The 25,084-nt window shown below is 38.0% G+C and overlaps 1 protein-coding gene across 4 annotated transcripts; it reads right to left on the bottom strand.

Annotated features, from left to right (window-relative positions):
• Positions 1-487: 487 nt before the first annotated feature.
• Positions 488-25,059, bottom strand: LOC110111421 (mediator of RNA polymerase II transcription subunit 33A). Of its 4 annotated transcripts, none has more exons than XM_028699917.1 (12): positions 24,654-25,059; positions 24,477-24,587; positions 23,036-23,389; positions 22,343-22,659; positions 22,074-22,204; positions 21,647-22,001; positions 15,150-15,357; positions 14,898-15,012; positions 10,685-10,852; positions 9,382-10,054; positions 1,931-2,137; positions 488-1,801 (listed from the first exon to the last, which is right to left on the bottom strand). In XM_028699917.1, exons 1-12 carry the CDS (start codon positions 24,926-24,928, stop codon positions 714-716), a joined length of 4,002 nt encoding a protein of 1,333 aa, XP_028555750.1. In that variant the 5' UTR covers positions 24,929-25,059; the 3' UTR covers positions 488-713. The 4 variants fall into 4 exon arrangements, with proteins under 4 accessions (XP_028555750.1, XP_020698954.1, XP_028555751.1 ...); XM_020843295.2 differs by having other exon boundaries at positions 22,113-22,204; XM_028699918.1 differs by lacking the exon at positions 23,036-23,389.
• Positions 25,060-25,084: the final 25 nt, after the last annotated feature.

Genomic DNA, 25,084 nt, shown 5'->3' with positions numbered 1-25,084 from the left:
CTGACTCAAATCATCTTGATTAGGTTATACTGCAATCTTGATTTAATTATACCCTACATATTCACACCTTTTATTAACATTAAATAATAATTATTAATGCAATGACTTTGTAATCATAAAATATTACAACATGCATGCTTCACATATGAACAAAAGATATCCAAGTAATATTTAAATTTCAAAAAAAAAAAAATAAATTCTAATAAAATTAAAATTATTAATCATAATTTTATCAAAATTTCATTTAAAATTTATTACTTAAGTTCTTCACTTGAAAGAGTTTTACCTCATGCAAAAATGTTATCCTCGATTCGAATCCCATCTCCTACAATCTCTCCTCTTCCGTAGGTCAAAGCAAATGTGGGCCTGATACCACTGGGTGACCTCGCTAGGTTCTGCCGATGAATTAATTACGCCGCCAAGCGCTCCTTTGGAGTAGCAGCAAGTAGATACCCCCGTTCCAAAAAACAAATGTCAGCCAAATAGCTTGCCTTAACACAGATCATCTTTATTAATTGGGAACTTTTACTACTAATCAAGAAGTCTTCAGTTTGAATCTTGTATATGTTAATTTATCTTAATTGACCTAAATGTTCCAAATAACTTGCCTAACAGTAACACTACCCAAAACCTCCAACTAAAACAAAACTCTTTCTGTACAACAGCCTATCAAAACCTTCATAAATCTAATAATCTAGCACTCCAGCCTCCCATTACATCAAAAATTCAACCAACAGGCCCAAAGATTCAGTCCCCCCTCGCTGCAGAATCGCCACAGCAAGCTCACTCTCTCCCCAGGCCCTCAGCCCACCGGCCAGCTTCCTAAGCGTTTGCTGCCTTACTTCCAAAATCCATGCCGGCACATACCTCACCAACAGCCCCACAAGAGACGTCACATAGGCTCTCCATGTAACCGGGTCACGCCCTACTGATATTTTCCCCTCCACCCCGCCGGCGACAAACTCCAAATGCATCCCCACCGACCTCGCACGCCTCGTTGTGAACAAAGATGTGTACGCCGGAGAAGTTTTGCCGGTGCCCCAGATGAATGAACCTGACAGAACTAGCATGTAAGCCATTGCATAACCCTCCAACAACCTTGCAGCTGCTGTGGCAGGACCAGTTGCGCCGCCACCGGAGTCCCCGGTCGATAACAGCATTGCAGGCAAAGTCTCCTCATATAAAACCTGTAAGAGTAGAGGCCCTCCAGCAATGCACAGCAGGGTTGCACCTAAGGTGGCTGCCTTTCTGACAGCAGAAGCTGCTGAAGCAAGCGATGATCGGCTCGACAATAGCCGGGCGGCGGTCGAGCTGTTACATGCTCGTCCGACCGCAAGCTCATGGGTCCATTCCACGACAAGATTGAGGATCATGTTATTAACGAAGTGGGTGTCGTGGAAGGACCGGCATGAGCGGACGTAGAGGTAGCCTGGACCGATTGTGAAGGGAAAATTCTTGCCAGTAGAGATTGAGTGGCCGAGGAGGCTACTCACACCGTGGTAATTGGAGCCACTAAGAAAGGAGGAGAAACAGCATCTGATTAGCTGGGCAATAGTTTCCTTGTCGCAGGTGAAGGGGGAGAGAGAGCTGGAGAGGACAATGAAGTCATGCCAACGACGAACCTTCTGCGTCCAAAGAGCTCCAATTATGGGCATGCTTGGCCATGGGCTCCCGGCGGAGCAGTTCTCAAGTGCCTGACCGATTACGGCATGAGCGTACTCCATGTTTTTGTCCAGCTTAAATGTTATGGTTAGGCTTACGAGTGCTGCCATTGGTAAAGGAAGCATCGGTACAGGGCCACCTGAAAGTAGAAAAGGAAAAGACAACGGTCAATATTTGCTAAAAGCATTTGTACTATATTAAAATGGTTCATTACCGACAGATTGATAGATAAGGAAAAATGAAATTTATATTTGTTTGAAAAACTCACACGCATAAACATTTGGAAGGGTGACTCCAGCAGAAGCAAGGATTTCCTTCATCTCTAATTGAACTGATAGAAGATTTGCAGCAGGACTCGGCCAATCAATTCCATTCATAGCAACAGGTTTCCAAATGCCTCGTGTAATTTCAGCGGAGAAATAACTGATGATTACAGCAAGTGAAGCCGGGAGAAAATCCACAAGATCTCGTAGACCTAGAATGATTTTCAGGTTTTTGAATATAAGCTAAAATAATATAGAGACAAACCAAAATTTAGGTGAATCAATCAACGATAACATGTCCAGGAAGACTAGGCACAAATAATTTAGTCATCAAATATATGGAGTACAAAAAGAGAGGAGTAACAAAATAGATCAAAATCTTATTCTCAAAGAATAAACTAACAATGAGAGAGGAGAATTTCTCAACAAATTCGGAACAAACTTTCTCTAAAAATAAAAAAAGTAGGGGTGGGGTGGGGAAATAAGCAAAGAGTTAATTTCCTCGACATGCCTAAGATTTTCTATTATATGAACATCGTATCTCTAGCTTGGCAAATCTACTTAATTTTTCCAAAATAATCAACGAAATCCAACCCAATTCAATCCACTTCCCCATTTTAAATACTAGTAATATTCATTGCAACAAAAAAGTTCTTGATTAATGTCAAAATGGCACCTGAGTTATAAAAGAATCGCAGAAGGAAACTCTTAACGGCACCTGACAGAGCAGCAGAAATGGAGGAGCCATCTTCAGAGCAAGAGTAATCAAATAACATTAATCTCTGAAAGCTCAAACCATCAACACCTTACACGTGTAAAGCACTCCACTCCTACAAACTCACACAGAGAAACAGCTTTTATTCTCTAAATTATAGCAAGCGATAAGAAGACATCGCATATACAGTACTACAAGCTTTAATGAAAATGTGAATTGCTGGCATTTACTTTCTCTACTTCCCAGTAGAAACTATTCTTCCAGCTTTTATTTTCGTCTGCAACCTGTGGTTCTTTATGGTATCGGAGACAGCTCACGCCTAACGGCAACCAGCGGCAGCAATGGCCCACTCCAAAACATCTCAAACAAGCAACCTAGAGACAGAAAACCCAAAACTCGAACAGTGCATACAACTTCACTCAAAATTGTCATTTCAAATTACAAACATATAATTCCAACTCAACTCTCCAACGACAACTACGCCACATAACAGTCTCAAATACTCAACTATTTTGTGCAAATGGCTTTCTCCAATACATGGGCGGTACGTTATCTCCCCCTGCCCATTTACACATTGGCGAAACCAGCCTATTTGAAAGCAATCCCGCATACAATCAATGATTACTCATAAACCAGAACCTCGCCGCTGCCCTCTGCTCAACCATCACACCTGCCATCCTACCCTACGTTATCCATCTCGACTCCAACTGTGAAATATGGCTCACAATAGAACATCGATTGTAAGCATCCCACAGATCTCGAGTGATATAGCTCAAAAACCAATTGCACAATATCTCGATGGATACCCCATCAATATCTCAATACCTCACAGACATCAAAACATTGATAGACAACATCTCTGCTGCCAACTCATCCATAGACCCTAAAAACATTATCCACTATGCCCTAAATGGCTTACCTCCACAATATCAAGCTTTCAAAACCTCCATTAGAACTAAACTCACCCCCATCATCCTAGAAGACCTTTACTCACTATTAATCAATGAGGAAATCAACCTAACAACTAAATCAGCCAGATACAACCCACCACTAGATCCTCATTAAGCTCTCTACAAGTCTAGAAAACATGTATTCCGCGGCAGAGGATGACACCAAACGAATGCAAATCGCGTCAACACCTCTCAACCGACCAAACATCCACTAGCATCTACAACAACCTGCCAAATATGCAATAAGCATGGTCATTTAGCCTCTGCTTGCTGGCATAGAATGAACCCGAACTATACTCCATCAAATACTACAGTGCTTATAGCCTCTCCATAACAATCGACAGATTGGTACCTCGACTCCAGAGCACCATCACATCTTACTCCCAACATTGACAACCTTCTCGACCCCAAAACCTTACAACAATGTAGATAGAATTATAGTGGGTCATGGCACTTCTCAGCCAATATCACACTCAAGTCGAGGGATCCTAACAACTCCTACACGTAAGATTCTTTTACCATCTGTCCTACATGTCCCCTCTTTATCTCATAATCTACTCTCAACATCTAACTTCACCACTGATAATAATCTCTCCATTGCATTCACTCCTTCCGATTTTGAATTCAAGGATATGAATAAAAATCGTCTTTTCCTCCAAGGACCATGTCATAACGATCTCTATCTAATTCATTCGTCATCCACAGCCCCAAAGGCCATGGTTGCTTTCACATCATCTGATCTTCTATGGCATCACTGACTCGATCATCCACATCAGCATACTACAAGTGCCATTTCAAAACAAAACAAACAACTAAAAAATTTTAGTTATTCATCTTTATGTTCCTCATTTATAGCCTCTAAGAGCTCAAATTACCTTTTACTGCTTCCAAAAATCATGTGTATCAACCCTTAGAACTAATACATTATGATGTATGTGGTCCTTCACCAGTACCCTCCGTATAGGGTTATCTCTATTATACTATTTTTGTGGATGGTCATTCTAGATTCACATGGATATTTCCAATGCACTCTAAAATTGAAGTTCTAATGCACTTCACCAATTTTAAAACCTTAATAGAAAATCAACTTCCATTCAAAATAAAGTGCATTCGAACAGACGGAGGGACTGAATACACAAACCATAACTTTCAAAACTTCCTAAAGACCCACGGCATCCATCAGCAAATAAGCTGCCCCTACACCATAGAACAAAACGGCCTCGCTGAATGCAAGCATAGACATTTAATTGAAATCACAAGAACCGTCCTCCATTTAGCATATCTTCCATTTCAATTCTGGACAGAAGCACTTCTAACATCCACATATCTCATCAACCGCATGCCCTTCAATAGAACCCACAACAAATCACCACTTCAATCCCTATTCAAACAAAAACCCACATACTCTCATCTCAAAACATTCAGGTGTACATGCTACCCATGGCTACCCCCACAACAAAGACACAAATTAGCCCCACGAGCTCCCCTTTGCATATTCATTGGCACTCCTACAAATCATTGTAGTACAAATGCAAAGGCTACAAATGTCTCAATCCATCGAAAAGCAAAATCATAATCTCAAGACATGTTCGTTTCGATGAATCCAATTTTCCATACACTTCCCTCATAAATCTCACTCAACTTACATCCACAAACATAACCCATCAACCATCATTATTACTTCCAACATCCCACATTCAGTCCACCGAATCACTACCTTCCCCTTCCAATCCAACCGACTCCAACCCCTCTTCAAGCCCAAATACCTTACCTCCACTCAACACAACCGAAACTTCACATATATCAAATGCAATACTAGATCCCCACATCTTCATTCCACATCGCCATCCCATGACCACTCGATCACAAAACGAATCACTCAAACCAAAACAAATTCTAAACCACCTTCATCAAACATCCCAAACAAAAGATCCAACATCCTATTCAGAAGCCAAAAAAACATAGCCACTAGCGAAAAGCCGTGACTGAAGAATTCCTAGCCTTACAACAACAAAGCTCATGACAACTTGTCCCTACCCCTCACAATCATATAATCTTGGGTTATCGATGGACATACCAAACCAAACTCCGTGTTGACGACACCATAGCTAGATACAAAGCAAGGCTAGTGGCTCAAGAAACCGTTAAGAATATGGCCTAGACTACCTTGAAACCTTTAGCCCAATGGCCAAATTACCAATCATTCGAATTCTGCTTACAATAGCCCTCCATAAATAATGGTCAATCCAGCAACTTGATGTTGCGAATGCATTACTCCATGGATCTCTACAAGAAATTATCTACATGGAACAACCACACGGCTTTCATGACACCCAATTCCCAAATTATATTTGTCTCCTCAAAAAACCTATGTACGTTCTCAAACAATATCCCTGCCAATTTTCACCACATTTTCCAACCACCTGATCTCATCTGGATTTTACCAAAGCAAAGCTAACCCCTCCCTATTAATCTTCAATCAAAACAAGGTTCAAATCTACCTTCTCATCTACGTGGACCACATACTTATAACAAGTAACAATAACAACGCCACATACCATCTACTTCATAAATTAAGCACCAAATTTTCAATCAAAAATTTAGGTCCCCCTCAAACTTCCTTGGCATACAAATCACAACAAAATCCACCACCATATTCCTATCACAAACAACTTATGCAACATCCATCCCTGCCAAGGCAAGAATGTCCCAATGCAAAGCTCTCTCCAACCCTTCACCAACCAAACATTCACCAATCTCCATCAATACATTTCACATAGACTCCTCCCTATACCGCCACTTAATTGGATCACTATAATACCTAACCATTACAATACCAGACATATTCTCTATAAATCAATTAAGCCAGTACAAGCACAATCCACAACAGGAACATCACCAATTCTCAAGCTCTTACTTTGGTACATCAATGGAACTCATTTCGGTTTACATATCACAGATGAACCTCTCCATCTCACGACCTATTGCAATGCAGACGGAGTTGCAGATCGCTCCATTTTCCACAACTACACCTATATGGGCCCAAATTTGATACCCTGGCAAGTTAAAAAGCAACAAACGACTTCCTGATCCTTCACCGAAGTCGAGCACAAGTCCCTCGCAGCAACTACCGCAAATGTCAACTGGCTTCGCCAACTACTCAAAGACTTTCAGGTTCAGACCTTGTCTCCCACATACAAACATAGTGACAACATCTCGACCATAGCATTAGCTAACAACCCAGTGTTTCACGCCAGAACCAAACATATCGAAATTGATCACCATTTCATCAGCGACCACATTACATCCAAAAACAATGTGTTTTACCCATCAGCTCTCAAGATCAGGTAGCTAACATCCTCATCAAACCACTCTCCACAACGCACTTCCAGCATCTACGCCTCAAACTGACTATTTAACCAAATCCGTTAGTTTGTGAGGGGGTCTTAACGGCACCTAACAGAGCAGCAAAAATGGAGCAGCCATCTTTAGAGCAAGAGTAATCAAATACCATTAATCTCTAAAAGCTCAAACCATCAATACCTTATACGTGTAAAGCACTCCACTCCTGCGAACTCACACAGAGAAACAACTTGTATTCTCTATATAATAGCAAGCTGTAAGAAGACATCACATATACAATACCATAAACTTTAATGAAAATGTGAATTGGTGGCTTTTACTTTCTCTTCTTCCCAGCAATGTTTAAAATTGCAAAATGGGGTATTGAGACATTTTTTATTAATGACGCGAGGCGTAAACCTCAAAATAAAAAAATTTCATAAAGTGATAATAAATGTCAAAAGTGATTTTTTATATAATACCTAAATAATATGTTAAATTATGACATATTAACTTTTTATTGAATTATGAATTAACAAATTGGCATACATATGAAATAAAAAATTGCACAATATATAAAGTGAAAACTGATAAATTGTGTGAAATAGAATTAAAATCCAAATATTAAAAGAGCAAAACAATATCAAATCTCTTCTTTCTCAATTCTCTACTCATTGACATTTATTAATTCCTAATGAAAGCTGAAATAGTTAGAAACAATTTAGGAATCATCTGGACTGTCATCCCTAAGGTGGTCTTTATCTGAGTTGTCACCATAACAAATTGGTCTATCCCCTATCTCATTCGATAGAGTTGAATGCCTCCCAATATACTTCTTTTTAATTTATTTCAATCATATTCATCTTTTAGAAATATTTTCATCAACATAAATATGAGATTAATGCTCCAAAAATTTTAGGGTGCTAGTGTGCAGATTTCAAGTGATTGTCGATGACGACTACGATGGTGACAGCTGTGGCCTTCGCCGCGGGATGGAGGTAAAGGCAATCAACATGAAGTTGTTGCGCTCAAATGTGCATGAAGGCGTGATTTATGTTAGTTTTAAATATATATATATATATATATATAAATAGGATGAGGAGTAAGCCTCCCGTTAGCGAGACGAGGTGTGCATCAAGGCAGGCATCAGCCAAGCTGAGGCACAAGCCTCATAAAAAAACTAGAGGCGTAAGCCTCGGGTCACTAGAATTGCGCTGAGGTGGGCCTCAAGACGAGCCTCATATTACGCAATTTTAAACAATGTTTCCCAGTAGCAACTTTCTTCTTCCAGCTTTTATTTTCCTCTGCAACCTATGGTTCTTTAGAAACACAAGTGTGACAGCATATCACGCGAGCTATCCGAAATAAAATTGTTATGGGATTTCGAAGAGCGATATCTCGAAGAATGGGATATAGGATATCACATAAGCCATCCAAAACAAAACTATAACAAAATATATCGAAGGATGGCATACATCATATCACATTAGCCATACAAAATAAAATCCACTTTTCCATATAAACAATAAATCAATGATTAACCAATAAAATAACCAAGCCCAAGAGCAAAGGATTGAACAAGGAAAACGTCAATAGATCAACCAATTCAATCAAACCAAATCAAACCAAGGACTCAAAAACAAATAACATATCCCATTCGCATAGGCCACCACATCAAATGCATGCTTCAAATAAACCAAAATAATAAACTATAAAATAAAACCCACCGTATAATAAAACTAAGATTGCTCAAATAATTTATTTGATCAATGTTTCTGACAAATATAAATCTTGGAGATCTCTATTAATACTCTAATGTTATTTGAAATAGTCCCAACAAATGACACTTTGGCTTTCAATATTTAGTAGCTGACAAATCAAACTACTGCAAATGTGATCTACCATGCAGTGCAATCAAATAGCCAAAACAAATACCATTTTCCTACTCCTATCCTCACGCCCTAAATGGCCCATAAGAGTGTCTTGTGCACCTGTGACCCACTGTCGTGCACAATCAAATAGTCAAAACCAACACAATTCTCCTGCCTCTACCCTCACTCCCTAAATGGCACATAAACGTGTCTTATGTTCCTACAACATGCACAAGTTAGGACGCATCAAAAGTAAACACAGATGGCCAAAACAAAGAAACACATTCTTTCTAAAAGACAAGGCTATCAAACGCTTGAATGTCAAGCATAATCTACACTCACCATCAATTTTCATAATGACCAACCTTAATAAAACAGATGTTAAGGAAAACAACGAAATTGCAAGATAAAACAGAATATTATATGTATTTTCTCTGATATTCTTGTATATTAGAGGTGCCGAAATCTCATTGCCAAGAGATGCCGACAATTGAATTAAGATGGCCAAAGTCAATTATAAACCAATAAGTGGACAGAAAAATAAGAACACCGTGAAACAAGATGTCAATGCCTCAAACCTGTAGTTAGATCCCGAGAAGAAAGCCTGCCATAGGCACATGCTGTCAGAAAAGCCTCAAGAACAAAAGGAACAGCTTCTAGAACCTCCCATGCAGGAAGAAAGATTCTCTGGCAAGCATCTTCCGCGCAATTTACAGGTGATTCACTTATGTTGCTACTAGAAGTTGATGACAGATTACCAGAAACTGGTCCACCTTTAGTCATTTTCCGACATATCATATCTAAAATCTTGTTTGCTACTTGATGGACTGGATTTTTACTACACAAACCAGAAAGAGTTGATGCAACACATGCTTGGTTTTGGAAGTACCAAGCTCGTAACTTCGGAAATGAGTCAACATAAACAGGTTCACCTGATAATGTTTTGGGTGAATCAGTTGAGCTATTGGACTTAACTATACTACCAGAGTCTTGAAATGCAATTCGGTGATTATGCATCAATAAGAGACTGTCTAAAGTTGACTCAACCCTGATGGTCCCACCACGAACTGCTATACAATGCTCCTGAGGAGGTTTATAAAATTTCCAAAGGCGAAGAAGAAAGAGAAAGGCACATGAAAATACTGAATCGATTGATGTCTCATCTACATGGCTTGTTCTGTGAATGGATTGTGGTGGAAATGTCCCAAATGCCTCACAAAGGGGCATTAAAGCTGCAGCTACTTCAGGAACCTGAAAAAACATCATGAAATCAGTGAAAGGCACCAGCAAGTCAAAAAAAGAAAGGACGCTAACAACCAAAAAAATCATGAAACAAGGATTACAACCATTACACATATTGCAGACAGTGGATCCAAGATTTAGAGTTCAAAAGTAATGGGTATATATATATATTTATTTATTATCTAGGCAATGCACGTTGCTTTGTACCAGGAGAAGGTAAATTTTACTCAATACAGTGTACACGGATCGTGTAGCTCCAGTGGAAGATAGATTAGAGAGAGTCATCTTAAATGATTTGGTCACATAAAACAGCGGCCTTCCGATGACCCGCTTAGGAAAGTAGAGGTGTTAAATTTGACTTATGTTAAGATAAGAAGAGGTAGACCTAAAAAGACTTGTTTAGAGAATATTACAAATGATCTTTCCTTATTAGATTTAAACAAGAATTTGACTTTTAACAAGACACAATGGAGAAAGGATTCATGTAGCCGACCCCACGTAGTGGGACAAAGGCTTGATGTTGTTGTTGTTGCCGTACAGTGTACACGGTTCATGGACTACAGCTATAACAATAGTAGCGCTTAGTATCACACCTGAAAATAGCAGTAAAAACAGGTGTCTAGAACATCATATGCTTACCATCCCATACAAAGATATGATATGGACTGCCTCAACAGAGCAAACTCCAAAAAGAACGGCACTTATCATGGGCATGTAACCTATCAAATGACTGCTGTTTCCGGATCCTGAAAATTCTGCAGGAATAGGAGGGGATAGCAGCTTCACTACCAGGCGTACCGCATGCTCCTGAAAAGTCAAAAGGGAATTAGATGGACATGCACCATGGGATTACCACATAAATGCAACATATAAATTATCTTAGTTGCTGAATTAATACAGTGCAGAGACCATAGGAAAACAAACAACTTTCGGTAAATTACAAGCAGTTCATTTAGGCTTACCCTATATGGATTAGTGAGTACAACTTAAGGAAAATTTTGGCTGGTGAAATATAGGTGTGCGAAATATTTAAAATCTTTTGTTAGCACTAAATGCAAAATATTTTTTTTCTGGACTGCATGGATGAGTTATTAATGATTTCATTTCTAGTCCTGCTCTTAGACGAAAAAATGGCACTTTGGTCAAAAAATTTGACTTCACTAGAGTTGAAGGTGAGGTTCCAGTTCGGCAGCCAACTAACAATCCAAGGACATGTGCTAATCAATTGATCTCAAGAAAGTAAAACTAGTTAGTTTCAACCTATTGATGGTTTTGATAGGATTTGAGCATCAAAAATCAGCAAATAAACGTAAAATTCAACAAACCAACATATTTTATTGATAAGAAAATAAATATGAAACATCAAGATACAATGGTCCTCTTTCAAGAGGACCTTATCTCCAAAATCCTACACGCCACTAGAATCTATCACAAAAACAGTGAACAGCAAACACTCACAAAATTCTGCATACAAAAACATGACCCAAAACCTAGGATAAATCAGCTATTTAAAGCAAACAATAAAAAACAGCCATCCCCTAATTCCCTAACAAATCAGCCCCCAAATCTACCCTATTCCTTAATTATTTCCCTCTCAAATCAACCCCCACATCTGCCTTCTTCAAATATGAAACATTTCTTAATTAATCAGACCTCAAATCTGCCCTCTTCAATTAGGAAACATTTCTTAACTAATCAGACCTCAAATCTGCCCTCTTCAATTAGGAAACATCACCTAATTAATCCCCCTCCTAGCCACAACCTCCTCGCATTAAACCCTAGGCCTCACCCTGATGTATCAGGAATCTACCTGGGCCAGACCATATTTCGGCATGGAAAAAACCATGGCCGGTCCTTTCTGGACCTTTCTGGACCGGCTTAACAATACCCCCACCCAAAGTATCATCTTATCCTCAATATGAAATGAAGGGAATTGTTGTTGAATAATACGATAAGACATCCATGTGGTCTCGTACTCAGGAAGATGGCTGGCAACCTCCAATCGGACACATGAAACATCTAATTACTCCTGGGCGCACTCCTTCAACCTCCAATGGTTCCAACAGCACCTCCATGTCGTCCATCAAGGTCGAGGAAGTGAAGAAGACGTATTGTGCTCTCCTATCATCCATTGCAACTGGGACACATGAAACACCGGCTAGATGGCTGACGACGGTGGTAACTGTAATTGATATGCCATGAGACTAATGTGCTCCATTATCTCGTGAGGACCAAAAAAACGGGGGGTTCACTTATCATTCCTTCTCTGTGCCAATGTTTTATGTATGTAGGGTCGAATATTTAAGTTCTTTCCCCTGCTTCAAACTGAATGTCTCTCCTTTGTGCATCTGCTATTCTGCTTGCCTCTTCATTATTTATTGAGCTCTTAACAAATGCCCTTTCAGTTCTGCCAAGATACTATATCTTGTCACAACCCAACCCGACCAAGATAGGTCCTATCATGTTGAGCTGTGATAAACTAATCCTAAGATCTAATTTTAGAATGTTCCCAAATTCTCTTCAAATATTCATTTTAAATAAACTACATACTACAAAGCTACCAAAACATCCAAATATTAAAAATAAACTCATCCACAAGATTTCTTTCATTTCACCAAAATATATCTACACTACAGTACATTGCTACATGCAGAAGCTACATGACTGAATAATAAACTAGCCATAACCATAAATAAAATCAAAACTACGAAAAATATATAACCTCATATCTAATCCTGAAGTTCTAATCGATAGTCTCCTTCCCTTTCCTAGATCATCAAAATAACAAGCAAACCACATTGAGCTACAACAGTTCAGCAGGCCACACAAACAAATTTAAATTTTCAAATTCTTTTATTAAATTTTGTTGTATATTTAAAAACAGTTAAATACAATCTACTAGTGAGAAATATCATATAATAAGAGTATATCAGTCATTCAATTATTTAAATAATATTACTAAATAGATAAATAAATTGCAATGCATATTGTAGAGCAGTTCATATAACATTTCTCAGACCCAGACAAAATCTAAAAGGATTTTAGCCACTTATGACTCTCTTTTTTGCTTATAGTACCAGCACATGCTCGTAGGCATCAGAATATGACTTACAACCATTAGAACATGTCTCATAGACACCTGAATGTTCCCTGAACCCAGACATAATCTCAAAGAATTCTGACCCTTATGATTCCCAACATATATTAGTTAATCACATATGCATATTTCTCATCATATTATAGCAGTTAAAGCGTAATTGAGCATGTGTCAAAATTACACAGTTTTCTCTAATGGCATGCAGCAGAAAATCCTATTAGGCAAAAAAAGCGAATTTTCAAAAAAATAACCAAATTACCAAGGATTGTGTAAAATAATATTTTAAGGTTTTTATTGTACTACACTATTTTTCAACAACAACAACATCAAGCCTTTGTCCCACTAAGTGGGGTCAGCTACATGAATCCTTCTTCGCCATTGTCCTGTTAAAAATCAAATTCTCATTTAAATCTAATAAAGAAATATCATTTCTAATATTTTCTAACCAAGCCTTTTTAGGCCTACCTCTACCTTTTCTTAACATAAGTCAAATCTAATACCTCAACTTTCCTAACCTGGTCATCGGAAGGCCTCCGTTTAATGTGACCAAGCCATCTAAGGAGACTCTCTAATCTTATCTTCCACTGGAGCTACTCCAACCTTTTCACGTATATGCTCATTTCGTATCCTATCTCTAAGGGTAAAGCCACTTACCCACCTAAGCATCATCATCTCTGCAACACTTAACTTAGTACTATGCTTCCCTTTTAACGGCCAACATTCGACACCATAAAGCATCGCAGGTTTCATCATAATCTTATAGAATTTTCCCTAAAGTTTGAGGGGGACTTTTCTATCGTACAACAAGCCAGATGCATTCCTCTACTTCAACCATCCAACTTAAATTCTACTGATAATATCCCCATTTATTTCACCATCACTCTAAAAAATAGATCCAAGATATCTAAAACGTGTACTCTTATTAATGACCTGATCGCCCAAAGTCACAATCCCTTCACTAGGTATATTGCTACTAAAATTAGACTCCATATATTCAATTTTAGATCTACTCAAACGAAAACCTTTAGACTCTAAGGTTGACCTCCATAATTCAAGTTTATCTTCAACCCCCTCTCTAGTCTTATCAACAACAAGAATATCATCAGCAAAAAGCATACACCAAGGTACATCGTCTTGCTAGGGTTATGTTCAGTTATGTCATTGGAGGTGATTAAAGTTAGAATTATCTAATTTATTCAATAATCAATAGTGTAGCTAAATTTTATTTATATTTTGCAGATAAATTAGGTGTTACTGGATTTAGATGCTTTAATAATCATATTGGTTGATAAATATTATTGAAATCTTATATTTTCATCTTTGAGAATTATTTATTGATGTTCAACTTGCGCCCTTCGACTGAATATCTATAATACGTTCCAAGCCCAATGGCAGGCGTGACATTTGTGCTCAGAGTTAACACATGTTGTAGAGTACAGCATGGTACTTTGTCCAGCCGAATGAACTCATAGTTGGTCCACATACTTAAATTTGCTAACCGGTCACTAGTTGACAAAACATATAAAAGTACTCGTTTGGACATGCAAAATATGAAGACCCATGTGTAATATACCTTTAGTCCTGCAATTGTTGCATGCACAAATCACAAGGTCAAGGAAGTACACACAAGGAGGTTCAATGGCATCTTTGTGAAGAAACAGAAGGTATGACTATGGAAAAGTCAGTGAAATGACGTAACAAAGTGACCAGTAGGATCACTACTTGTTCAAAAAATCTGCAAGATGAATCAACTACCTGAATATTCCACCCTCGAAGGAGGGATGCGCCGCATAAAATCTTAGCAGCAGATCGCTGCTCTTCTTCAGAACCATTTAGTGCTTTATCATATAATTTCTCAAGCTCTGCAACACTAAATCCAACCAAAAAACTAATAAATCCCGTGATTAGAAGAATAAAATTAACGCAATTCAAGGCCCTACTAATGCAATGACAATTAAATCTTCTAACTATTAAGCTAGCAGGAAACAGTTTAAGTTATTTGAATACCTTGAAGCAGGCACCGTGATAAGAATTTTTTCCAGCGAACCATTCAGTTGGCCACCTTCCATGAAGGTAGACCAAGAAGATTCCTGAATTAGCATGGAATCTTTTGATGTTGCATATGGAACTACATACCCAGGCCAAAAGTAAGCTGACGTATCAATCAACTTCCTCGCAATACATGCTTCAACAATAAGGTGAAGCATGTTCCCAACTGCCAAAAATAGATTTCAGCGCATAAAAAAAATATCAATATACAAGAATAGTTGTGATGGGAATTATGAAATCAAGAGGAAAGCTGCATTAATAACTTCTTCAACAACATAGAAAGGTGCCTCGTAAGAAAAATAAATATTTAAGATTTAAATGTTCAATTTTTTTTACGCATATTGTATACATTTATGTTCCTTTCCACTGCAAAAGACATATGAGATGCTGCTAGACAGACCTTCTCTAAAGCTCGTGATGTGGCTCAAATCTTTGAAATTAAAGTCAAAATTGGAAGCACAAAACAAGGGAGTAAGACAGTGAAGGAATATGCCACCATTCTACAAAATCTGTGGCAAGAACTTGATCACTATAGATGCATAATATGTTCGGAAGATGCTGCAATCCTAAATAACTTTATTGAAAAAGATAGAGTTTATGATTTTATTGCATGGCTGAATACAGAATTTGACCAGGTTAGAGTCCAAATCCTTGGCAAAGATGAGACATCATCACTCAATGAAACCATTTCTCTCATCCGCGCGGAAGAAAGCCGACGAGGAGTGATGCTAGAACCAAAAGTCGTTGAGAGCTCAGCAATGGTGATGAACAAAGAATCTTCATGGAAGGAGAAGGGTAAAGATTCTTCAAAATTCAAAGATAAGGACTCTCTTTGGTGCAGTTATTGCAAAAAAATCAAGACACACAAAGGAAACGTGCTGGAAAATACATGAAAAACTCCTCAATAAGGAGTGGAATCAAAGAACCGAAACAAGAGGCACATCGCATGCTAACAACATTGCAAGTCAGCCCAACCCAGAAACACAGTTCGGCCTTGGAGAGCTTAATAAAGAAGATATTGATAAACTGAAACGACTTCTAGTATCCCTTGAAAAATTAAATGCATCTTCATCACTTGCACTCTCAGGTAAGTTTCTGATTTCTATTAGTTTAAGTGCCTCTAAAAATCATTTAAAGGAATTATGGATCATTGACTCAAGAGCCACAGACCATATGACCTACTCACATAACCACTTCATCAACTATACTCCTTGCCCAAGCAACAAGAAAATCATCACTGCTGATGGTTCTCTTACCACGGTAGCAGGCCAAGGAGACATAACATTATCTCCCTCCCTCACCCTAAAAAATGTGCTCCACGTACCTCAACTATTCACAAATCTAATTTTAATACAAAAAACTTACTAATGATCATAATTGTCAAGCTTTATTTAATCCTACCTATTGCTTATTTCAGGATCAGAGATCGGGGAAGAAGATTGAACTTGCTAAGGAGAAAGCTGGATTGTACTACTTGGAAGAACTAAACCAATCTAAAAATTGTTGCTCTATATTATTCCTAGTTGATAAAAATTCTACTATTTGTCTTCATCATTATAGGTTAAGACACTCATCTTTCGATGTCCTAAAACATATGTATCCACAAATTTTTTCGAAATTAGAAAATAAACATTTTCATTGTGAAACTTGTGAGTTAGTCAAACATAAAAGAACTTCCTTCCCAAACAAAAATGAGAGATGTGACACTCATTTTTATCTTATTCACAGTGATATATGGGGACCCTCAAAAATCCCCAATATATCTGGTGCTCGATGGTTTGTATCATTCATTGATGATTGCACTATAGTCTCTTGGAACTATCTCCTTAAAAATAAATTTGATGTTAGCACAATTCTTCCCTTTTTTCATATCATGATTAAAATCAATTCGGGGTGAAAATAAGAAGGAAGATTTCGCTCCGATAATGAAAAAGACTATTTCAACCAAACACTTTCCTACTACTTCCAAAATGAAGGGATCATCCACGAGTTCTCCTGCGTCCACACCCCACAACAAAATGGGGTTGCAAAAAAAAATGGTCACCTTCTAGCCTCCACTCGAGCTTTCCTATTCCACTATAACATATCCAAATCCTATTGGGGGGAAGCTCTCCTAACTGCAACTTATCTCATAAACCGACTACCTTTAACAGCCCTTGGGCTCAAAACTCCAATGAAAATTTTGTTCTCATTTTACCCCGAATTTCGAACCCATCATAACTTTACACCAAGAATTTTTGGGTGCACCGCCTACGTCCATATTCATAGCCAAAATAGAGGAAAATTAGATTCAAAAGCACTCAAATGCGTCTTTATTGGCTATTCAGCTACCCAAAAAGGTTACAAGTATTATCACCCTCCTACAAGAAAAACCCTCGTCTCAGTTGACGTTACCTTTGATGAACAAAATTTCTATTTTTTCAAGCCTCATCTTTAGGGGGAGACTGAAATTGAGGAAGACGAGGAACATGAACTAACACCTCTTGACCTTCCTCCACCACCTCAAACCAATCCACCTGAAAATCAGGATAGGGAAATAGAAGACAAAGCTATCATTAGATTTGGAAATGTATACTCCAGGCGTACAAGTTCAGGTTATACTCCGAAGCAGATCCAAGAATCTGAACCATCTCCTGGAAATAAGGTAAGCTCACCACCTCCTTTATACCCTATAACCAACTCTATATCCTTAAATAACATCTCATCCTCACACAAAAATTTCTTGGTTACACTAGAAGATATCAAAATTCCTAAAGATATTTCTGAGGCCTTATTTGATAAAACTTGGAAAAATGCCATGATAGATGAAATGCAGGCTCTAGAGAAGAACAATACATGAGAGATCACCAATTTACCGACGGGAAAAAAACCAGTTGGATGCAAATGGGTATTCTCCGTAAAGTACAAAGCTAATGGCACACTAGAAAGATATAAGGCAAGACTAGTGGCAAAAGGATACACTCAAACATATGGCATTAACTATCAAGAAACATTTGCACCTGTAGCTAAGATGAACACCATCAGAATACTACTCTCACTAGCAGCCAAGTACAACTGGCATCTGGAACAATTGGATGTGAAAAACGCATTCTTACATGGGGATTTGGAGGAAGAGATATTTATGGAAAAACCACCATGGTTTAAGAAAAAATCTGAATGTAACAAGGTGTGCAGATTAAAAAATGCTCTATATGGGCTCAAACAATCACCAAGGGCCTGGTTTGGAAGATTCTCAAAATTCATGCTTCTTAATGGGTATAAACAAAGTGAAGGGAATCATACATTATTCTTTAAACACTCAGAATCAGGGGGAGTCACAATATTATTAGTATATGTGGACAATATTATCTTAACTGGAAAAAACGAATAGGAGAAAGTTAGGTTGAGGAAAAGTCTTACTAAGGAATTTGACATCAAAAAACTTAGTAGACTAAAATACTTTCTTGGAATTGAAGTAGCTCACTCCAGCAAAGGAATCTTCATCTCACAATAAAAATACATTAAAGATCTTCTAAAAGAAACATGTAAACTAGCTTGTAAACCAGCACCGACACCAGCAGAACCTAATCTCAAATTTGGGGAAGCTAGAGAAGATCCAGATGTAGATAAAGGAGCCTACCAGAGACTTGTAGGGAAACTGATCTACCTTTCTCACACTAGACCCGATATAACATTTGTCGTAAGCATGGTCAATCAGTTTATGCAGAATCCAAAACAGGTTCACATGCAAGCGGTGGACAGGATATTACACTACCTTAAAGGAAACCCAGGAAAAGGAATTCTCTTTAAGAGAGATCGTTGAATAACCCTAGAAGTATACACGGATGCTGACTATGCGGGATCACCAGTAGATAGAAGATCTACCTCTGGATACTGCACATTTCTTGGAGGGAACCTAGTTACATGGAGAAGCAAGAAATAAAATGTGGTGGCAAGATCTAGTGCGGAAGCAGAATATAGATCTATGGTCTTGGGAATATGTGAGTTACTATGGATCAAAATAATTCTGGAAGATTTAAATATCAAGTTGGATGACCCCATGAAGATACATTGTGACAATAAATCAGCAATCAGTATAGCCCACAATCCAGTCCAGCATGATAGGACCAAACACATAGAAGTGGACAAACATTTTATTAAAGAAAAACTAGACAGTGGTCTAGTATGTATCGATTATGTGTCATCAAAGGATCAACTTGCAGACATCCTTACCAAAGGACTGGACAACTCTGCCTTTATCAGAATGATTGACAAGGTGGGAATTACAGATCCCTATTCCCCAGCTTGAGGGGGAGTGTTAAATCTCAACCTCACATTCCAAAGAGGATCCCACGGCTATGAACAGTAATCCGTGGGAAGACCGCCTGGATCACATTAATTCCTTCCATAGTTAGATTATTAATTTAGGAATGATTGTATTACTCATTATTCTGTAATTATTTAGAGGTATTTGTTTCTTTATCAATACATCTTGTATAGATCTATAAATAGGGAGGAGATTGCATAATAAAGTTTAAGTTTTTCCTCTCAAACCTCTGATTTGTGACAAGTAATATGAACATTAACCATGTGGTGAATCAGCAATCTCTAACTCAATCCTATTATAGTGTCATGTAAAATTCTAAAAGAAGGGTTGTCATGTGAATCAATATAGTCATACATATGTACAATCGGTTGTCAATATGCGTTTATATCATAAATGTTATTTATGTAATGTCATGTATATCACTACGCCTATTAAGTAACATCATCCATCAATATATCTGTTACTATGCATGCCATATCATATCAGTGCATGTATGTTATGCAATACATATATACACCATGTAATGCACATTATGTATGAGTACCATGCATCAAGTTCTTGTATCAATATCATGTACTTGTATCAATTTTATCAGATACCTTATTTGAATATCATGTCATGTTATGTTTAATCATATGAAATCATATCATATTCATGCAAGTCAAGACATCTAGCTCATATGGTGTTTTCCCTGCATCAGTCATATCATGTGATGTAGGACGAACTTACACGAATAAATCATATCATGTATCAATCTCATCAATCATAAGTCAATAAGTCAAAAGGCCTCACGTAGAAGTTATCACTTCCCATCAATTGTTTCATATATCAATTAATCTCTTTATGCCTCCATTTTCATATCTTTTACAATTACACCACAAACTTTTATTTAAAAGAAAGCCCATCAGCCCACCCACCTGTATAGGATAACAAGTCTCCGACCAACTGAAATCAGCATATCTCTAGCCAACCTTTCTTTGATACACATATGACATATTATGCACTTATCATGTAAAATATATGCAAATCATATTGGTACTTTGAACTATAACATATATATTTAGTATGCATGTCCTATTAGTGTACTTATGTTGGAATGCATGTCATATTAGATGTCATGTTAGATGAACTATATTAGATTCATGACATATCAAGCCAAATAGAATAAATGTAAGAGCCCTAAATCATCTCTGGTGTGCACTTATTCAGATCATTTCTGATAAAATGTTATATACACAAAACTAAACAGTAAAATCTCAATATGATATCAAAGCTTGCTAGAATGGAGAAAGAAAAACCTAGAAATCAAACTTATCGAAAACAGAAGCAAGGTTAAGGTTACTTATCACAATCAGAACAACTTTGTTAACTGGGAGGACAGTCCCTTAGATAGACTTTTTCTCTCTTCTCTCTCTCCCTTCTCTCCTTTTCCCCAACCAAGGACACTATATAGATGAGGTGAATGGGTTAAGGGATGGTATTGGGTACTTAAATGCAATAGTAGTTTAAGATATTTTTAAAAAATAATTTCACTGATCTAGCTCCACAACGCTCGAGCATCCAGTGTTGTTACGACCAGATCTCCAACACTGCTACATTTGCACATAAAGGTCAATAAAGGAAAGCGCCGCTGCGCTTGCCACCATAGTGCCACAACGCTCCTAGGCATATTTATATACAAAGTTCTAATCAATTTTAAATCAAGTATTTAGCAATTCATTAATCAATTAAAATTTGGGTCATTATAATATCTACCTTCATGTGTGCAATTATAATTCAACTAAATGAAGAAACACACCAGTACCTTCTAAAGAAACTAGAAAATCTAGTTCAATAGGTCAAGCATGTGCCACATGATCATGAACAATGAAATGGGGACCTTTTACAAAATGCAGAAAAACAGAACTCAATATGTTTTTACTTGCAAATTGTTCTTATAAATATTTTTTTGATCTAAACATAATATTGTTAAGAGTTCTATTCAGTCAAAATCATCTCAAAAATCATAATTGCATGTCTATGTAAAAGGCTCCAAGTGCATGCCGAATTTTTAAGGCAGTGTTGCATGAATAAACAATACAAAGTAGATATTCAAAGAACAGACTAACAACATTGAGATAGAAACAAAATCAATTATAGGCATGGTCACCTGCTTTAACAGAAGATGCCTTTTTTTGTCCGGAGATGCCAAGACTACTACTTCCATTCCTGAAATTTGTAATGAATGTTGCTGCTTTTGAAGCAGCGTTGTTTGCAGCATTGATAACTGATGGAGGTGGAGTTAGAAGTGCCGTATAACTCTCCAATAATTGAAGGGAAGAAATTAGTCCATCCCTTCTAGGAGTTAGCTTATTAGTCCCCAAGTCATACTCATAACTGCTCCTAGGATAAGGGTTGTGAACTTCTTCTTTCACAACCGCAACAATTGTTAGGGGAACAATGGATAAGAGCATGCATAATCGAGCGTCAAGGTGGGGTATCGGCCCTTCCCAAGGTTCACGGTCCTGGAATTATATGTATTGACAATAAATATAAATGCAGGGAGTATTGAATGGAAAATGTCAACAAGTTCCTACAAGCTTCGCCAAAAAAAAGCAGCAAAAGATAATCTCAACTCGTTGTACAAGCCGCAGAGCAGACACAAAGAGAGCCATGAAAGTTTCTTGCCAACTTGCTTGATTAAATACTTGCAGTGTATTGGTTAACTCTGCATCATATAATACAAAGTAAAGTAAAAAAAAGGATGCCTTTGATGTTAAGTAATTAGCATGTACAAGAGAAAAAAAAAAGTGATGGAAAGTAAATCTAATATTGTGAGAGTAAGCATCTTTTGAATAGAAAGCACCTGTAAGAATCTCAACAGAAGAAATAGCATAAAGATGGCTTCCATCCATTGCATTTTCCATAATAATATCAAAAGGGATCCAACAAGCTGATCTATCATTTCCCAAACAGTAGTTAAAAGTGGGGCCACTCAATCCAGCATCAACTAGTACGCCAAGAAGTCCAAACCTATTTGATTTGTATTCGCCATCCAATACTTCATGTACATTTGCAAACAACTTAGCCCAAATATAGTTCCCTGATATCAAGGACTGTAATGTAGATTTGTGAACTTCAATCAGCTGTAGTCTTTCCAGGAGGCTGTTGAACTTCTCAGGCCTAAACACAATAATTTTACATTAACATACACAGTACGGAAATCTGAACAATTGGAACACAAAAGCAACATGTAAATGCTAGATGTATCCATTCAAACAGTTACAACTAGATCCTATACCCTCACTTTCGCAGTTCAGCATTAACATAATGCTCAAGAAGGCAATAACTAATGCAGTAGAGCATAACATCACCTTGTTTAAATAGGAGACATAGAGCATAAATACACACAAAGGGAAAATTCATGTCACCATGTTGTGTAACTTAAACCAAAAACTGAAAGATTAAACATACATAAGATGAAAGAAGCAAAATTACCAATGACCACCCTTATTGGAGTTGCTAATAAATCAGTTGAAAAAAATTTGACAGAACATACATGTTAAGATAAATATGACGAAGGAAAGCTTTGTTCTTCTTGTCGGCAGTAATTTTCTCCACCACTTCTAACGTCATAAGTATATTACATCTATGAAGTTGTTCACGGTGCCCTTTTCTCTTGTCAATCGAATTTCCTACAGGATCTATATCCATATCTTGGAAGGTTTCAGTACCACTTTTATTTGCATCTTTGTCAGAAAATGCAAACTGCATGCCAAAGTCTTCTAGAATGCCATCCATCAAACGAATGATTATGGTTAAAACACAGAACACTATCATATAGCTAAAATCTATTTTTTCAATCCCATATGCATGTGAAAGTTGCAGGGCATCATCAATGGATTTTGTTATCCTGCAAACCAAAAAAAAAAAACCAACTTAAAGTTAGTTGCAGATCCAAAGAGGAATGAATGGTCAGTGGAAAAGTAAGGTTCAGAAAACGGATTCCAATTAGTTATGGAAACCTCACATTGATACAGTAGATAAGTTGAACATAGATTGTCGAACTTCAAGATAACCCAAAAAAAAAGCTAGATGAAACAATGAAATTCAATATGCTCCAGCAAGATCGTCATTGGACTTGTAGCAACAATTGGCTCCATTTTGTGTTTTCTAATCTATGAGGAGCCCACCGATCAGAATGGTTGACTAATATAGGAATTTAAGTAATCTTCTAAAAGAGTATGCCTAATAGAAACTGAAACTGAACATAATACATAAAAACATGCTAGAAATAGTCATGAGGTAATCAGATGACTCTATGGACAAGTTCTTACTCACGTTTATTTATATCAAAATGGGAAGTTGGTTTTTATAATGTTGGCAGAGTGAGAGAACATTTCACAGGGAGTATTCGGTTTTGGACTCAGACAAGCCCTACAACAAAGAGAATAATGAAAACAATGAACTACAGAAAAGAGGAAGCAAAAGGAAAAAAGCGGCTCAGAGGTAATAATTTTATTAAAAAAAATTATTAACATGAATTCTTTTCTTTCCAGTTTCAACCAAGTTCTCTTTACAAAGGAAATTTTCCCCCGTTTTCTTTATTTTCTTCTCATTTTGAGCTCTCTTATTTGACTCTCCAAATTCGAGCCCCGTCAGGAGGCTAATTAAGTACATAGAATCCGCCTCTAACAAAACCAAGCCATTAAAAAAACTCCGCCACCCGCCTCTAGCCTAGTTGGTTGAAGGCTTTGGCCTATACGGCTACAAGCGTGTGTTTGTTTGTGCTTCGGCACACAACTTTCCAAACAAATAAAAAACGTATCTCTAACCCCCAACTGGTTTCCTGATCACTAGCAGAATCATCATTCAAACCTACCTCTAAGGCCATGGTGACTACCAGTCCTTTTACTGAAGAAGAAAGAAGTCGCTCCGAATCCCCCTAAATCCTTCAAACAAAATGTAAAATAGATTAAACAAAGGAGCAAAACACGCACTTATCCCTCGAAGACCCGAAGTCCCGCAACGACAACGCCACGCCATAACGACTAAGGAGTTCCAAGTAAAGCCTGTACGCCTCCGGCTGCGCCCGACGGTGCGGAATAACCCTACATCAACAACACAATCACTGCAATTGGACGAAACATATTAAAGCAGTAGATTCGCGTCCGCACCTGGCCGTGAGGAGCGCGATGATGTGGAGAGGCGACAGAAGCCGAACGGCGATGGCCTGGTCGAGAAGTTTCCAGAGCGACGGCGTGTTGTTCTCGAAGCAAAGGGCGGATACAATGATCTGCCCTAGCTCAGAGTTCGGTCCCTCGCCGGCGCCAACACAGCGCGCGACCTCCATCGCGCGAGCAAGGGGTACGTCACCTCGCTCCTCTGACGCCTTGAAAGCCGCCATGAAGCGACTTTCGAGGTCGCCGGACGTGGCACCGGCGGGGTCCATGGAAGCGTCGGCGAGATATTCGATGTTATTCTTCTGCAGACCAAGATGACCGACAAGGCTATCAGAAAGAGGAGAATATGAGCGGGCGAATGCTTAGAAGTGTTTGATTTTCCTGGCAGCAGAAATTGTGCTTTGGTGGGGGCCGGCCGGCCGGAA

Source organism: Dendrobium catenatum, unplaced genomic scaffold, assembly GCF_001605985.2.
Source record: "Dendrobium catenatum unplaced genomic scaffold, ASM160598v2 fragScaff_scaffold_1414, whole genome shotgun sequence".
Taxonomy (NCBI): domain Eukaryota; kingdom Viridiplantae; phylum Streptophyta; class Magnoliopsida; order Asparagales; family Orchidaceae; genus Dendrobium; species Dendrobium catenatum.
The sequence above is the reverse complement of the archived record's forward strand: the minus strand, read 5'-3'. Positions and strand labels throughout refer to the sequence as shown.

Coding starts and splice junctions, on each gene's coding strand:
- LOC110111421 (XM_028699917.1), bottom strand. CDS start 24,928: ATGGACCCCGCCGGTGCCACGTCCGGCGACCTCGAAAGTCGCTTCATG. Junction 15,013..15,149: donor ATCACGGTGCCTGCTTCAAG/GTATTCAAATAA, acceptor GGTTGGATTTAG/TGTTGCAGAGCTTGAGAAAT. Junction 2,138..9,381: donor TTCTCGGGATCTAACTACAG/GTTTGAGGCATT, acceptor AAATCATTCTAG/GTCTACGAGATCTTGTGGAT.